Consider the following 17898-nt stretch of genomic DNA (forward strand, 5'->3'; position numbering starts at 1 on the left):
TAAAAAAAAAAAAAATTTAGCCTTCTCAGCCTTCTCAAATGTACACAGACAGAAAAGAAAACAGACGTTACCAGAAGCTAAGGGGAAAGAAGAGACGGAATTACTGTTTAATGGGTACAGAGTTTATGCTGGGGATGAAAAAGTTTTGGGGACTAGACAGAGGTTATGGGAACACAGCATTGTAAAAGTATATAATGCCCCTCAAAAGTATACTTATAAAATGGTTAAAAAGATAAATATAATATCATATCTATTTTATCACATCAATAAAAATTTTTTTAAAAGGGTTTGGTAAGAGGAATAAGCTAAAGTTGGTAGGAGACACTGAACTATGAACTTAGTAGCAAATGTAACAGAAAGATTTCAGGGAAAAAAGCAAAACCTCCAAAAAAACAAAATCAGCATTCATATTGCTTAGGTTCTAATGAAATATAATAAGTATCCTAATGGAATATAAAATACCTGACGACTTCATGTTTGTTTTCATTTTTTTTTTTTAAAGATTTTATTTATTTATTTGACAGACAGCCAGCAAGAGAGGGAACACAAGCAGGGGGAGTGGGAGAGGAAGAAGCAGGCTCCCAGTGGAGGAGCCTGATGCAGGGCTCGATCCCAGAACGCCGGGATCACGCCCTGAGCCGAAGGCAGACGCTTAACGACTGTGCCACCCAGGTGCCCGTTTTCATTTTTGTAAGATGTTTTGCTTTTATTTTCCTGAGCTCATTTAATTCACTTTTCTTCTCCTTTCCTGTCTTTTCTCCTTTAAGCATTCTCTCTTTTCCTGGCTCTAAGAAGGAACCTATTATCTTTAATTTCCTTGAAATACGGAATACTGTTTCAAATATTCTTGAGTTTTCTTCGAGCAATTCATCTCGTGATGTTTATTCTTGACCCCTTTTATCTCTTTTGTCAGTTTGTTTATTCTGAATGCTATGCAAAGATCTCTCCTATACATTCCTTCTTCCCATGTTTTTTTTCTTTTTAAAGATTTATTTATTTGACAGAGAGAGAGACAGCCAGTGAGAGAGGGAACACAAGCAGGGGGAGTGGGAGAGGAAGAAGCAGGCTCCCAGCGTAGCAGGGAGCCCAATGCGGGGCTGGATCCCAGGACCCTGGGATCAGGCCCTGAGCCAAAGGAAGACACTTAACGACTGAGCCACCCAGGCGCCCCTCTTCCCATGGTTTTTGTGACATGTCTTTCTCCTGGTTTTGCTGCCACTTCCTTACTGCTCCTTCTTGGGTTTCTTTCACAGCTTCCTGCTCCCATGTTCTTTCCTTAAAAAGCTGTTATTTCCCAGCACTTCTCCCTTGGCTGGGTTTCACACTCTATACCTTCCTGGTGAATTTACCACTCACGAGCTGATAATAAATCACTTGTTTTTAATCACCATTGTCTCTAGTGCCTACAACAGTGCCAAATCTATAGTAAAAGCTCAATAAAAATGTGTTTAGTGAATAACTTCCAAGTCTGGATTTCTATCCTGGGTCTTGTTCTGTGCTCCACTTACACCATATAGATCTCCAGATGGTCTCAATGACAAATTTGGCATGTCTAAATCTTAACTCACTGGCTCTCCTACATCTTCTATCTCAAAAGTAACATGAAATAAACAAATAAACAATATATTCTTCCTTTAGTAGCTTCCATCTGGGAGAATTATGTTACCATCTGTCAAATGATCAAGCCAAAAAACTGAATGCCACCCCTGGCTCCTCCCTCTCACTCCTATTTCATTTTTTTGTTCTGTGAGTACATAATGGTCTCATATTTGAGTCTATAGTCAGGAAGTGGTCATGAATTCTAACTTGCCCTATAAATATTATGGAACTCTCTAGCGCAATGGTTCTTAACTGGAAGAAGTCCCCTCCCAGCCCTCATGCAGGAAAATTTGGGCATGTGCCAGGGCTTTTGGTGGTCACAACAAATGGGGCACTACAGACATTTCATGGGTAGGGACCAGGAAGGCTAAATGTTAAGCCTTTTATCAGAAGTCCCAAATAAAAACTGTGCAGCCCAAAAATGCCAAAAATGTCCAAATGCCATAGAAACATTGCACCTGGCTATTTTTTTTAAGCCACAAGATGGCAATAAACTCCACGAAAGTCCTGAAAGATCGCTTTCCTGGCTAAACAGAAACACATAGTTTCTAAATGTCCAAAGAGGAAAAAAAACTTTTCTGATTGAAAATGCTGAAAAACACTTCTGAATGACCCTATGTACTCCAACTTTCATTTGTAATGGAAATTATAGATGATTCTTTCTAAATTCAGTTACCAAAGAGGGACAAAAATTCCTACCCCTCTGCTGGAAACTTATTCTACTAAAAAGACAAATTGACCAATTCTTTGTTTTTCAAACATTTCATTTTTAGAAGGTCAAGTAAACAGTGGGAATAGCATGCTATATAATATCTTTGTCCTCTAAGGACATAGAGCCAAAAAGATCTGGTGCCAAGTCTGAAGAATAAGGTTAAACATCAAACTAATACCTTTTTAAAAAATTAAAAACAAGCTGTGGACCAATAAAGTAGTAAGTCTCATTTTCTTAAGTGGCTTATAAATTAGCTCCCAAAACAATTCTAAAATGTTCTAAAGAAGGGACGTAAACAAGAACCACTGATATTCCCCATGGGCACATGTTAAAATAGATAATATTCTGAGACTAAGTTCTTATTTAAAGAAACCAATTAGCTGACAGTCATAGCTTCAAAAACATGTTTTTCTTTCTTTCTTTTTTTTTTTTTTTTTAAAGATTTTATTTATTTATTTGACAGAGAGAGAGACAGCCAGCGAGAGAGGGAACACAAGCAGGGAGAGTGGGAGAGGAAGAAGCAGGCTCCCAGTGGAGGAGCCTGATGCGGGGCTCGATCCCAGAATGCTGGGATCACGCCCTGAGCCGAAGGCAGACGCTTAACGACTGAGCCACCCAGGTGCCGCAAAAAACAATGCTTTTTTCAAAGAGCTTACAGTATACAGTTTGCTAGTCCACAAAATACACTTAAATATTGAAGTCCTGAAGTATTAATAAGTTAGGTTCTATTTCCTAGCAGAAGCAATGCAGAATGTAGAAATTAAGATAATTTGTTCTCTAAAATCAAACTACCCAGTTTGAATCTTTTTATATATGTGACTTTGGACAAGTTACATAACCTCTCTGTGCCTTGGCTTCCTCCTCTGTAAATGAGAATAACATAATGCCTACCTCATGGAGCCATTCTGAGAATTTAAAGAAATGACATATATAAAGGACATAGGCTGGCACATTAGAAACATTCAATAAATGTTAGTAGTAGTATTAGCTGTTACCATTACTATTATATATTCATACTTGTTTTTTATTTTGAAAAACTTACTATTATAAGTCAGAACAGAAGACAGTATTATTAGAATTTAAACCCAGCAATCCCATCTTATATCATAGTATCTTAGAGACTAATGACCTTTAGAGAAATAATCCTAAGCAAGTAAATCTCACTAGGTGTCATGCCTTTGCAGTCTCCAGATCTATAAATTTGAGCTCCTCTCCAACCAGGAATGCTATTTGATTGCTTTCTAATTTCTTGATAATGTTTGTGTAGGTCCTTGCAGTTCCTATCTGGTACTCAGCTCATGTAACCATAATACCCCCTCAGGGCGCACGCACACCGCAGGGCCGCAGAAGCACCGGCACAGTATTCTCATTCTCTGCAAAGTACACACCTACGGTAGCAGCCTTGGTGGCCATCACTGAAACATTCAAAGTTAGGACACTGCTAATAATATGTGACTTCCTACATAAGTTCAAATAGCCAAAAGAAAAAATATCTAAGAATTTAAATGAGTTTTTTTTATGTCTGAGTGTGGTGGGGCTACTGGTGCTCACCCCGTCGGGTTCTCCTTTCGTCCCAGACTGTATGGGCAGTATGGGAAAATTTTATGCCCCAAATCTTTACATTAGGCAGGGCCATATGCCTCATTTTAGCCTACAAAACAGAAGTAGAAGCGAGACTATCACTTCTGGGCTAGGGTGTGTAGAGTTGGTCTGCCAGATCTTTTCCCTGAAAAACGTCGTATGAGACAGCGGCCTCATGAGATGGAGGGAACCTAAACCCTGAATCATAGGATGAAAGAGGGTCTTTGCCGACCCACATTGGTGTTGGCATGAGGGAGAAAGAAACTTTGGCCGTGCTATGCCACTGAGATTCTGGAGTTTGTTGCTGCAGGACAACCCAGACTAGTCTGACAAATGCCCTGGGGAACTTCATTTTCCTCTCTATATCCTACCAACCAGTGACAATGGAGGCAAAGGAAGTGGGAGAAAATATGTACTAGCGAGCAGAAGTAACAGAAGAAGAGTTAGAGAATGCTGGCAATGTTTAGAAATGGAGAAGTAAAAGTAGAAACGCAGTGAAACAGTAAATCTATTTTTCTTACGGAGTCCTAGATAGCTCATTTGGCACCTTTGTTCTGGCCACGGGACATCTTTGCATATGACAAAAATATTCAAAGAACGATTCATACCTGCGTAACTGAGCATTTTCACTTCTTAGTGGTTGCATGGCCAGTGCTATCTCAACTTGAATATTTGTGTTTCCACTTATTGCTGGAAGCAGAGGTATACACGCCTCCAATTCTGCAATCAACCTCTGGATTTCTGAATCCTCTATGAAAGGGAGAAGAAATAAGTAATAACAATACTGTAAATTGTTTTTGGATAAGATTATTCATGTGTATTACTAAAAAAGAAAATTCTCCAGATATATACTTATTTGCTATAAACAAACAACTTAATTACTCATAAATGTAATGTATAAATCCTATTTTCCTCTTTCCTGCTGCCTGCATTTGCTTATTCAAAAAAATTCTAAAGAAACTAAATTCAGCAAACTAAAGATTAATCTTCTATCATAGGATTATTAGTGATTTTTTTCAGTTAAAGAGTCTAGTAGGAAGATAGCTGATATGTCTCCTAGCTTGCATTCCCAAAGGACTATTGGACTCCTATCACTGCTGAAGGGTTTCCTATAATTGATTACAGTAATAACATTTACAACACATCCTTTGATCCTGGCATAAGTAAATAATTCACTTTAGGTGATTCAATTTGGTAAAATATTGAGGGAGGATCTACTCTGATAAGATTTTATTATTTAATTTTATAAAATAGATTTAAAACAACCAGCCACACCTCATTTGGTGTCCACATCAAAAGCAGTACCATTTTTGCTATTTTTTTGCGGGGAGTGGATGGTTTGGGAGGTAGCAAACAGACACAGGGAGAAGGTGGATTTTAGATCTTTTGTCCTTTTATATTTGCCCCTTCATTTCCATTCAAATTTTCTGTGGACTGAAAACATTTAATTATTATAATATTTACTTTCTCATATCCAAAAGAGGTAGAAAGTATATTCTAAATTATAAAACTTTACTCAATCCCATGGGTATTTTAACACCCTGATGTAAATAAAGTACATGTACACAGTAAACATCTGTGACCAACTATTGAGAAGTTCCCTACCAATCCTTTGTAGAGTGGTTTTGCTCATAGGCGCTGGAGGTAGAGATCTGGGCTCCAGCATTTTCTAGCAGTGGAACTTTAGTCAAATTACTCAACTTCCTGAAGCCCAGATTTTCGATAGTTAAATGGAGATAACAATGTCTCATCAGATTGTTGTGAAGATTAAATGAGATAATGCATATAAACACTCAGCACAGTGCTGGACACATGGTAAATACTCAATAAATGACAATATTGTTACTCTTATTATTATTGTTCTTATGATTAAGTATTTGGTTAAGAGAATAGTAATAAATTGAAGGTCTGAAAACACAGAGATTTTAATATATTAAACCTTCAGATTAATAGTGCTATGTTCCTGTAACACATTTTAAGATTTGGAATTTCTTTTTGTAAGTCTGCAAATATTAGTTATTCAGTCAGTGCTTCCACAATCAATTATTGTGGTTTCTAAGATGACAAATCTGTAACTCACTCCAAGTGAAAGCTATTAGCATATACACATAATGAAAACAAATGAATACAACTTGGCTCAAATATCTCATAACTCCACCTTAGACATTTTTCTTAATTTAAAAAAACCCAAAAGTAAACTGCAAATGGCATTAAAAGGTCTGGATTACTTCTCAAAGTCAGATTTGTTAAATCTTGTAACAACTGGTTATTAAAGAAATGATGGGAAGAAAATCTCATTTTTTTAAAATAGCAAAAATTACCACTCCATTTAAGGGAGTTAATCACCTTTAGGGCTCTTCTAACCCCTATAAGTTTATGGCTATAAATTCTCTTTGATTGAATCTTCTCAAGGCCCTTTTGAATCAAGTAGAATGAATACACACTTGCAAGTAAAAGACTGTTTGATACTCTCTCATACATTTCAAATCCACAGGAAACAAGAGGGATCAAAACCTAGAAAGTAACAAAATAGGCAGAACTCACTTCCTTACTAGCTCAAGACATTTCTGTGGAAAATACCACAAACTCCATGTTGACGATTCTAAATATAAATGATGACTAAATACTATGACATTGCTATCTAGCATTAACACCACGCTACAGAAAATTATTTTAAAAGTGCTCATATACCTTGCTCTGCTAGCAGGGCCTTGAGCTCTCCCAACAAATACTTTAGAGTTCTGGCTTTGTCGGCACTCTGGTTCACATTTTTTGCCTTCTGCACATCCTTCATTCTTGAATCTCTCATGTGTATGTTTAAATCCTTCCCTTCACTTGTGACTTCTCCAAATTGTTCTTTGGCACATTTGTCTTCATTACTGGACAGGAAAGCTGGCGGCAACAGAGTGGGGCTTTGGTGTGTCTGACTGTCCGGATAAAAATGCAACAGATTCATGTATGTTTGAAAACACTTTAGTAGGTCTGGCTCCTTAGGAACTCCTTGCTGTGGCAGAATTCCATTAACAAAACCCAGCTGCTGGAATGATGGAATAGATGGTTTGTCGGTTTTGGGCAGGCTACATGGAACTCCAAGACCCGTACTGAAGGAATTCTGTAGGACATCAGTACAGTTCACAGAAACTGTTTTATTTTGTGATGCAAACTGCTTGTCACCATCAGTCTGAACCTCCTACAGAGAGAAAAAAACAAGCCTTCAAAAATGTGAGCACTGACTTGTAGGCATTAAGTATAATAAACTCAAATACAATAAACTTGCAGGATGGAGTTATAGCTTACCAGTGAGGTAAGCTGGATTTCCCTTGAGCACAACATTCTAGTTTTTTAAAGCTTATTAATTAGCTCACTCTGCACGATGGAAACATTATAAAGCCATGACTAAAATAAACTGTTTGCAAATATCACACATGGTTTAAAGGCTTTTCAAAAATCAATCCAACTTGGGACTAAAACAAACTTCCACTTTGGGAAATTGCATTGCAAGAAGATAAGCTCAAATGTACAAAAAGCTTTTGCGCAAACATGTTTACAGAAACATTATGGTAGTAAAAAACTGTTACTTAAATGTCCTACGGTAGGGGAGTAGTTACATGGACTACAGTATATCCACTGTATTAACACATTAAAAATTTACAAAAGGTATATATTAATCGAGAAACATGTTTACAATAAAATGCTAAGTAAAAAAAGGTAGTATATAAAACTGTATAATTTAATTATGACTATATTTTTATTATTTTTTTTAAAGATTTTGTTTATTTATTTGACAGAGAGAGAGCACAGGCAGGGGGAGCTGCAGAGGGAGAGGGAGAAGCAGGCTCCCCACTAGCAGGAAGCCAGACGATGTGGGGCTCCATCCCAGGACCCTGGGATCATGACCTAAGCTGAAGGCAGACGCTTAACCAACTAAGCCACCAGGCCCCCTTATGACTATACTTTTAAAATAAAGCAAACTTAAATAAAAACCATAAAATAAAACCAGAGAATTAAATGATTGGCAAGCGCTCTATCAATATGTTAATAGCAAATGTGCTTAAGTGGTAGGTATGGGTGATTACTTTTTTCTGCTGATCTCTTTCCCTCCCACCCCGCAACCACTGTCCTTAATGAATGGATAAAACTTTTCTAGTAAAAAATAATTTGAAAAAATAATTCATATTTACATCTTAGGGCATTATGATACAATCAGTAAATTCAATTTTTCTCCTTTAAGGTGACGATTTCTCAAAGTAAATAATTGCTCGTATAATGTATAAACTGTACCCACAGAATGAACCACTGGAGGGCAGGATGGATGCTGAAGTAAATGGACGGGGGTGGAAGTAGATAAACCACCAGAATGTAGAGTTGCCTGAGACTCTAAAAGATAAGAGGGAGAAAAAGTTATCACATCTCATACTGCTTTTACAATAAGTAGGCAACTTAATTAGAGTTTATATTCATGCTTTTTAAAATAACATTCATACTAACCAGAATCAGACATGGTGTGGCAAGGTACAGTAGGAATACCATTAGGGTTGTTCTTTGAAGCCGAGTTATTCATCAGTGACATTTGAGTCTGCACATGCTCACAGAGGGCTTGGTATATTATGGGTGAATACATTCTATAATGATCTTGCAATGACCAATTTTGTGGTATATCTGATGAGCCTCTCTCACTTCCAGCAGAAGCTTCATTAGGTATATGTTTCTTATTATCTGAAGATACTAATATAGAAGAAGGAAAAACAAATTCTTGAAATATGATTCTTCAAAAACTTTTACCATAAAATATTACGGAAGAAAAAGACTCTCAGAAATAGCTCAATTTATCATATACCTTGTAGAGGGCTTTACCAGTATCACCCCCTAAAGAAAATCACCTCAAATTCTCTTTTAAAAGTAGTTAATGGATTGTGTATGTTCTCCAGTCAAAAATTATCTATACTACATCTTTAAAATCTCTATTAAATGGTATTTGTAAAATGTCTCCTTCAATTACAAGACCCCGCTTTAAGGATGTTATTTCCAAAATCCAGTAGAACTCTACCTTGCTCGTTGTCCAGTTCGTTCTTTCAAGGGAAAACAGAATAAGAGAGACAGGATACTCTGTAGCAATTTTGATACTTGGACCATTAAAAAAAAAAAATCAGAGCTTTGAGAGCAAGAATAAAAGTGTACTTAATCTACACATTGGGCCCTCAGACAAAATCTTAACCTGGCATTTAAAGTTGAGTAATAAACCTACTTATAATATATACACATAAAATGAATCTAAAATAATTAGTATCTATAAGTATGCACATGAAACACAACCCATCTGTGGTTATTTATGGAATTAAGTGGCAAGGAGAACAAAGATAACTCTATATATACCTCCTAAATGTTATTCTGAGTTTGACCCTTTTCTTCTACAAAACCTAGTCAGTCACTTTTTCTACTTTCTTCTTGGGAAAGTGATGGTAAACAAAGTAACTACCCAGCACTTAGAAGCGTAATAGAGAAAGAAAAGCGTGAGCACACACATACACACCTGAATAACCACATAGTAGTAAAATGAAAGACCAACTACATACTCCCAGTAATTCTCAAAACTCTCAGAATTAAAAATTATATATATTTAAGATTTTATTTATTTTTAAAGTAATCTCTACACCCAACATGGGGCTTGAACTCACAACCCCAAAATCAAGAGTCACACGCTCCACTGACTGAGTCAGCCAGGTGCCCCAAAGATCATATTTAAACAAAAAAAGAGAAAAAATACTCACAAATTTCCTTCCGGACTCCCAAAGGAACATATTTTTCATGTCCTTTCTTTTTAGCTCCAAATCTTTTGCCTTCTAAGGATCTGGGATTATATCTATTTTCTGAATATGCTATTTCTGAACCTATTAATAATTAAAACAAAAATTCATTTGCATTAAGAGAATTATTTGAGAAAAGGTGATTAGCAAAGAGGTATTTAAAAAATTATAAAACCTGAATCTTCATTTCTCAAAATGTCCCTCAGCAAAGAAGCACAACCATCAAGCCCTTGTACAGTTTCAGTCTGTAAGGAGAAAGTCATTTAGAAATGCAGACAAAATTTTAGTGCAGTGAAAAAAAAAATTATGTAGTTTCAAAATTTCTTTTTTCAGAAGCAATTTATTATTGGTAGAAAACATTTTAAAGCGAAAAGCCTTCAATACTTTACCTCTGAATTTTTATTCCCACTTCTTAGCTTTTACCTGAAGGTTAATTAAAATAGTGTATATTGTATCTATTCAGTTTAATCTTACCTGACTTTCTGATTCAGAATGGATACTATAGCCAGAATCTGCATTAAAACGTGATATCTTTCTTAACTGGGTCCTAGAAAACAAATTCATTAATATTTTCACAAATACTACAAAAATTTTTTTCCAAAATATATTAAGTAGTCATTTTCTTCCCAGCAAAGGTTGGATAAGAAAGCTTGTCCATAAAATAGATTTATATAGGATTTTATAATGATTATAAGGACTATTAAACACCAAAATGATCAACATGAGTAGATATGGAAGGTTCCTCCCCAGAGTTTGTGAAGGTAGAGACCTGTCCAGTTTTCTGGGGTAGGCAAAATTTAGTGCAGCTCAAAGACCTGAAAAGTTTCTTGAGATTTTCTGAAGTTGTAAACTTCTTTAAGTACTTACCCTTTCTTTCCATTTGTTAATTTAGCAGGTCCAGTGTGTTTTCCTGAAGATAACACCTATGATATAATGCATTATATTATAGTAAATATACAAACATTGTTCTATTATATTCTCAGTAGGCTGTCTTAACAAAACCTGAAATGTTGTTTCCTTTCTTTTTGTGGGAAAAACATGACAAAATTTACCATTGTAGCCATTTTTTTAGCGTACAGTTCCGTGGCATTAAATATATTCACACTGTGCAACCAACACAACCACCCATTTCCAGAATCTTCTCATCTTGCCAAACTGAAATTCTCTACCAATTAAACATTAACTTCCCACTGACTCCTGCCCCCAGACCCGGGCAACCACCCTCCTAATTTCGTCTTTATGAATTTGACTACTCTAGGAAGCTCACAGAAATGGAATCAGACAGTATTTTTCCTTTTGTGACTAGCTTATTTCACTTCAACTAATGTCTTGTAGCACGTGTCAAAATTTCTTTCCTTTTTAAGGCTGAATAATATTCCATTTGAAGTAAATAGCATGTTATTATTTTTTTATAAATGTGATATATCCTGTAAATCCATATTTACAATTGAACTCTTATTAATAAATTGTTTGTTCTACATAAAATATCAAACAAACAGCACATATATTTGTTCCTTAAGTCTGTGTAAACTGAAAATGAAGTTGAGATATTATTTTAACCAAGTATCTACTATAGTAAGTTTGGACTATACTCAATCTCTGAACATTTTGTACATTCCAAGTCTTCAAAACATAAAATTCAGCACATAGCACAGAGTTCATAACCCTGATTCTNCTGCCACCCAGGCGCCCCTACAATTGAACTCTTATTAATAAATTTGTTCTACATAAAATATCAAACAAACAGCACATATATTTGTTCCTTAAGTCTGTGTAAACTGAAAATGAAGTTGAGATATTATTTTAACCAGAAGTATCTACTATAGTAAGTTTGGACTATACTCAATCTCTGAACATTTTGTACATTCCAAGTCTTCAAAACATAAAATTCAGCACATAGCACAGAGTTCATAACCCTGATTCTATTATTTATCCACATTGTTTGGAATGCCTGACAAGACCAGCCCGATCTTTACCTACATCCCCTTTTCTGTCTTTTCAAACTCATATAACAATATTTTTTTAAAACAATTTTAATAAGTGGGCTACATTTGTGTATAAGAAAAAAAATGGACTTGCTTTAACATGCATCCAATGTCTTGAAAGTTAGGCAAGTAAAAGTTCATTGTGTTTGCCTCTTGGGAGGGAAAATGAGAATCTGGGGGACAGAGCAAGAAGGGAGACTATCCATGGTATAACTTTTTATATCTTAATAACAGAAAACTACAATCCCTATTTAAAATATAATTTTTAAAAAGATTTTATTTATTTATTTGCCAGAGAGAGCGCGAGAGTATAAGCAGGGGGAGCAGCATGCCAGGACCCTGGGATCATGACCTGAGCCGAAGGCAAACGCTTGGCCGACTGAGCCACCCAGATGTCCTTAAAATATAATTTTTAAAAGACAAGTTAAATTCCCTACTCACTCCCTCGTTTCACCCTTTAGAAGTAGTCACTGTTTGCAGTTAGATTTATGGTTTTTCTTGACATGTTACATATTTCATCCCAAGATAGCTTTGAGCAGTAACTATTAAACTACCTGGAGTTACATGCAGCTGAGAACACATTTTAAAAATTGGGTTAATAGAGTTATACTTCTCCTTGAGATAATTTGAGATATGAGGGAATCACAAGGCCAGAAACGAGCACCGACATTGTAGGAAACAAGACCCTATGTAGCATTGCTTGGCTGCTCCCTGCATGACACCCTCAGGGTCTTTCCCTTTGGTACATATGTAGGTTGGTGTTCTGGCCAGAATCATAATAAAATTCCAAACCATGGTGCTACTATGTTCTGGACCAAGTCCAAAAACAACTACCACAATTATAATATTTCAAAAATTTTTTAAAAAGTATACAGAGGTAAACATATGGCATAATTGTAGGATTACATGACATTTCTCCATAAAGTTCATCAAAACTTTTTTTGTTTTGATACAGATGATACAGAATTTCTGTATACTCTTTACCCAGATTCCGCAACTGTTGATACTTCACTATATCTGCCATGTTCTCTCAAAATATACATAGTAACACAATATACAAAACACAAAAAATATATACAAATAGTATTATTGTTCTTCTGAACCATTTCAGGGTAAGTTTCAGGTATGATATTAAATATTTATTCCTAAATATTTCCTAAGAACAAGGTCACTTATATGACCACAGTATAATTACCAAAATCAGGAAATTAACACTGATACTGTATTATAAACTATAGACCTTATTGACATTTTGCTGATTATTCCAATACTGTCCTTTATTTTTAAAAAATGCTGATCCATGTGCAATACAGGATCATATGTTGCATTGAATTGTCACACCTCTTAGCCTCCTTTGATCTGGAATAGTTCCTCAAGTTATCACTCATTGTCTTTTTAACCTTCATATATTTAAAGAGTACAAGCCAGTTATGTTGTAAAATGTCCCTCCAGACATTTAGACTTGTCTGATTTTCCCTCATGATTAGATTCAGGGTGTACATTTTTGGCAGGAATACCACAAAAAGGAAGTTTTGTCTTTTTTTTTTTTAATGCTTTTTTATTATATTATGTTAGTCACCATCCAGTACATCCCTGGTTTTTGATGTTGTCCTGCTTAATATGAGTATGGACATGGCATCAGTTTGTCCCATTACCGGTGATGTAAACTTTGATTATTTAAGATGGTGTCTGCCAGATTTTTCACTGTAGGGTTTACTATTTTTTACTTTTGTATTAAGCATTTACTGGGCAGATACTTTGAGATCGTGCAGACTTCCTATTCATCACACTTTCTCCCAGTAGTTTGAGCATCCAATGATGATTCTTACCTTAATCCACTTGTGAAATGGTGACTTGTCTAATTTACATCATTTCTTCTACATTTATTAGTTGGCATTCAACCCTATGTAAGCACTTTTCCTTCGTTGTTTGTTAGTATGGACTCATTGATCCCTATTTTATTCAATGGGTTATGATCCATTATCATCACTACTTAAAGTATTTTGATGCTCCAATTGTCCCAGATTCTGTCAATGGTAGTCTTTTCAAACTGGCTCTTGTATCATTTTAACATGTCCCCATTATTTTTTGAGTATCCTTACTTTCTGTAACAAGATGCTCTGGGCTCATCCTTTGGTTTTGTTTTTCATTTAGTAAGAACACTTAACATGAGATCTACTTTCTTCACAAATCTTTAAGTGCACAACACCAGTTAACTACAGGCATGATGTTGTATAGCAGATCTCTAGAACTTATCTTGAATAACTGAAACGTTATATTCACTGAATAGCAATTCCCCAATTCCTTCCTCCCTCCAGTCTCTGGCATCTACCATTCTGCTCTCTGTTTCTATGATTGTGACTATCTTAGATTCCTTATGTAAGTGGAATAATGCAATATCTGTGTCCTTTTGACTGGCTTATTTCACTTAGCATAATATCCTCAAGGTTCATCTATGTTGCATATGGCAGGATTTTTTCTTTTTTAAGGCTGAATAATATTCCATTGTGTGTATATAGCAGTTTTTTTTACCCATTCATCCACCAATAGACACTTAGGTTGCTTCCAAATCTTGGCTACTGTGAATAATGCTGCAGTGAACACAGAAGAGCAAATATCTCTTTAAGATCGTATTCTTTTGTATAAAAACCCCAGAGTAGAATTTCTGGATCGTATAAGAGGTCTATTTTTAACTTTTTGAGGAACTGTCATGCTATTTTTTTTTTTAAAGATTTTATTTATTTATTCGACAGAGATAGAGACAGCCAGCGAGAGAGGGAACACAAGCAGGGAGAGTGGGAGAGGAAGAAGCAGGCTCCTAGCGGAGGAGCCTGATGTGGGGCTCGATCCCATAACGCCGGGATCACGCCCTGAGCCGAAGGCAGATGCTTAACCGCTGTGCCACCCAGGCGCCCCTGTCATGCTATTTTTTATAGCAGCTGCACCATTTTACATTTTCACCAACAGTTTTTAAGGGTTCCAATTTCTCCATATCCTTGCCAATGAGAATTGCCATCCTAAAAGGTGTGAGGTGTTATCTTATTGTGGTTTTGATTTGCATTTCCCTAATGACTAGTAATGTTGAACACATGTGCTTACTGCCCTTTTATACATCTTCTTTGAAGAAATGTCTATTCAAATCCTTTGCTCATTTTTTAATCAGGTTGTTTTTTTGCTATTGAGTTGTAGGAATTCCTGATATATTTTGGATATTAACCCTTTAGTAGACAGAAGGTTTACAAATCTTTTCTCCCCACTTCATAAGTGGCCTCTTCACTCTGTTGTTTCCTTTACTCTGCAGATGCTTTTTGTTTTGATGTATCCAGGCTCATCTTATAATTTCCCTGCTTCAGCTGTGGAGTTGACCATTCCCCCATGCAGTCGTGGTTCCTTTTAGCGGGTGATGATATTTAGAAACCAAGACCTAGGCAATAGATATTGCTACTGGGACTTCCAGTCTTTTTTCATATGAATTATTTACTTAGCCATAATGACCAGCTAGCTACAAAAAAGTAAATCTTATGATTTTATTTTTAAATGTTTCCATATTAGCATACTTTCAAATTTTTTTAAATGGTTGTATAGTATTTCCTTGAGTGGAAGTAAAATGACATGTCCTTGGTTTGCTTCATATTTCTCACAACTGAAAAAGAAGCCTGAAATAAACCTCCTGATATACAAAAAAAAAAAAAAAAAGCCTTTTCATAGTCAGGATTAAAACCTTATTTATTTGGTGAAAAGCCATTATCCATTTAATAGCCCTTGATACAAATTATAAAAATACTCTCCAAAAGGAGTGCCCCAAATCACAATGCATGAGACAATCGTTTTGCTTTATCTCACATTTACTTCCACTGGGTATTATCCTTAAACTATTTTTCTTTGCTATTTGAGAAAAATATAAGCATTTCTTACAAGTTCTATCTCCTACCAACAAGCACAAGATAAAATTACATTTGTAGAACAATTTAGAGTGTCCCAAAGTCTTCCATTTCCATTTAATCCACACCCCATGATTTATTATTTATGTGAAGTAGGAACCTAAATTTCAGAAAGGAGGCTTGTTCAAAGTCATACATCTGATTAAATATAGTGTAATGTTTAAAAGAATGGACTCTGGCACCAGCTTTGTGGGTCTGAATCCTGCTGTTAATGAGTTTTGTAACTATAGGAAAATTATTTGAGCCCTTCATCCCTCAATTTCCTCAACTAGAAAATGAAGAGATAATAGTATCTACCTCATAAGGCTACTATATTAAATGAATTATGTGTACTATGTAAAAATACTTAAGAAAAGAATCTGTCACACGAGTGCTACCTAAATGTTAGCTATTCTTATCGTTAAGATGGTTGTAGACTGTTTTTAAGAGGACCAAATTTTGGGGGCGCCTGGGTGGTTCAGTCGTTAAGTGTCTGCCTTCCCCTCGGGGCGTGGTCGAGCCCCACATCGGGCTACCTGCTCCGCTGGGAAGGCTGCCTCTTCCTCTCCCACTCCCCCTGCTTGTGTTCCCTCTCTCACTGGCTGTCTCTCTCACTGGCTGTCTCTCTCTCTCTCTCTCTCTCTCTCTCTCTCTCTCTCTCTCTCTCTCTCGGTCAAATAAATAAATAAATAATCTTAAAAAAAAAAAAGACCAAATTGTGTTGCATACTTATGCCAAGAGTGAAACAGATGTTTTACCAGGTTCTCATTTAATCTCCCCAATTCTTTGAGGCAGAATGATACCTATTTACACTTATTTTATAGCTAAGGGAAAGGAGACTTAGAGAAGTAAAAAGTACTTTGCTTAATATCACTACCACAGTAGTGGCAGAACTGGAATCTAAATCTGTAGGTGACCATGTTTCTCCACCCACCCCTTCTGACTGCACATACTCTGAGTTCGCTCAATAGAAGAGAAAGATCTATAAGGGTGAGGATGGTCAGGAAGTACTCATGAAGAAAGTCTTGAGCCAGGTCTTGAAAAAAAAGTGTAAAACTCACATTAATGGGGAAGACAGCATCACAGGTGAGTTGATAAATGGAGATTAAAAAAAGAGAGGTGGATATATTTTAAGAGGAATAAGATCACTCTAGGTAGTGAGTCTCCGTGAGAAATAGTTGATTCATTACCCAAAAATCTACCATATGCCACGTGCTGTCGTAAGCCTTGAGGATAGAGAGATAAATTGTGTAGTGAGGTAGACAGATTGGCAACGTCTCTAGCCTGAAAAGCAGTTTGATTACGGTTGTTAGCACCGAGCACAAAAGGGGCGGTAAGGAGCGCCCCAACAATGGGGATGTACGAATGCTAGGCAAGCCTTCTATAAGTGACCCTTGAGCTGAAGAGGCGATGGAGAGTGGAGGTACCAGGAATAGAAGGGCATTCTAAGCAGGAGAGAAATGAAAGTGCAAAGGCATGGAAGCATGAGGGGGTATGGGGCATCCAGGACACTGCCGAACAAACAGGTGAACAGTGCTAGATACTTTTGGAATGGAGGCGGGATCTGGTAAGGAATGCACTGGTGGGATCAAAAAATGCCTGTGTTGACTGGCCAAAGTACTGAGATTTTTCCTTGAAAACGAAGTGCTCGTGTCTTTTTTTAAGCAGAAAAGTGAATCATTTAGTTTACAACGAGGGGCGTGCATTTGAGAAGGCTAAGGCTGAAGGCGGAGGCACTAACTGGGAGACTAGTATTTACTAGTGGTAAAATACCAGCAATTGTGACGGAGGACGAGCTAATAGCGGCAGTAGGTGGAAAAGCCGAGAACCTGGATTTGACGCGACACAGTACTGAGCCTTGGAGAGGGTAAGTCACTCCACCCAGGGCGGAGGCTGGACTCGAACCCGCGCCTTACACCAAAGCCAGAACTCTGGAGGACTACTACGATTAAAACAGAATATACATCTATGCGCAGAGCGGCTGTGTTACGATGTTAAGATTGGGTGTCCCCCCCAACTCCCCTTTCTCAGCATTTGAATGCCGCCGCACTTTGTTTTTACTTTTTTTTCAGAGTTTTGCACTTCTCCCGGCACTAGAACCCCCTCAATCCCTCTTTACCCCCATGGTGGACGCCTCAGGTCCGCAGCCCTCACCTGGCCCGATCGAGATCCGGACCTGACCATCTCTCGCAGCCTCAGAGAAGCCCAGACCGAGGGAAGTAAAGCCGCCGGATAAAAGGAATTAACCGCCGCGGACTCCCGGCCCCCCTTGGCCCGCCCCCCAAGCTTCCGCTTCC

At 36.9% G+C, this 17898-nt stretch overlaps 1 protein-coding gene across 1 annotated transcript in view; it reads right to left on the bottom strand.

Annotated features, from left to right (window-relative positions):
• Nucleotides 1-17898, bottom strand: part of CCDC14 (coiled-coil domain containing 14) — a 48959-nt gene extending 31061 nt beyond the window's left edge. The window contains exons 1-9 of the mRNA XM_034659608.1: nt 17756-17898; nt 10564-10619; nt 10171-10243; nt 9872-9941; nt 9661-9780; nt 8381-8617; nt 8178-8269; nt 6584-7082; nt 4501-4642 (exon numbers count right to left, since the gene is read on the bottom strand). Coding sequence (XP_034515499.1) covers nt 4501-4642; nt 6584-7082; nt 8178-8269; nt 8381-8617; nt 9661-9780; nt 9872-9941; nt 10171-10243; nt 10564-10619; nt 17756-17785 — 1319 coding nt within the window. The 5' untranslated portion in view covers nt 17786-17898. The remainder of the gene's footprint in view (nt 1-4500; nt 4643-6583; nt 7083-8177; nt 8270-8380; nt 8618-9660; nt 9781-9871; nt 9942-10170; nt 10244-10563; nt 10620-17755) is intronic.

Source organism: Ailuropoda melanoleuca, chromosome 1 (genome assembly GCF_002007445.2).
Source record: "Ailuropoda melanoleuca isolate Jingjing chromosome 1, ASM200744v2, whole genome shotgun sequence".
In the NCBI taxonomy this organism is placed as follows: domain Eukaryota; kingdom Metazoa; phylum Chordata; class Mammalia; order Carnivora; family Ursidae; genus Ailuropoda; species Ailuropoda melanoleuca.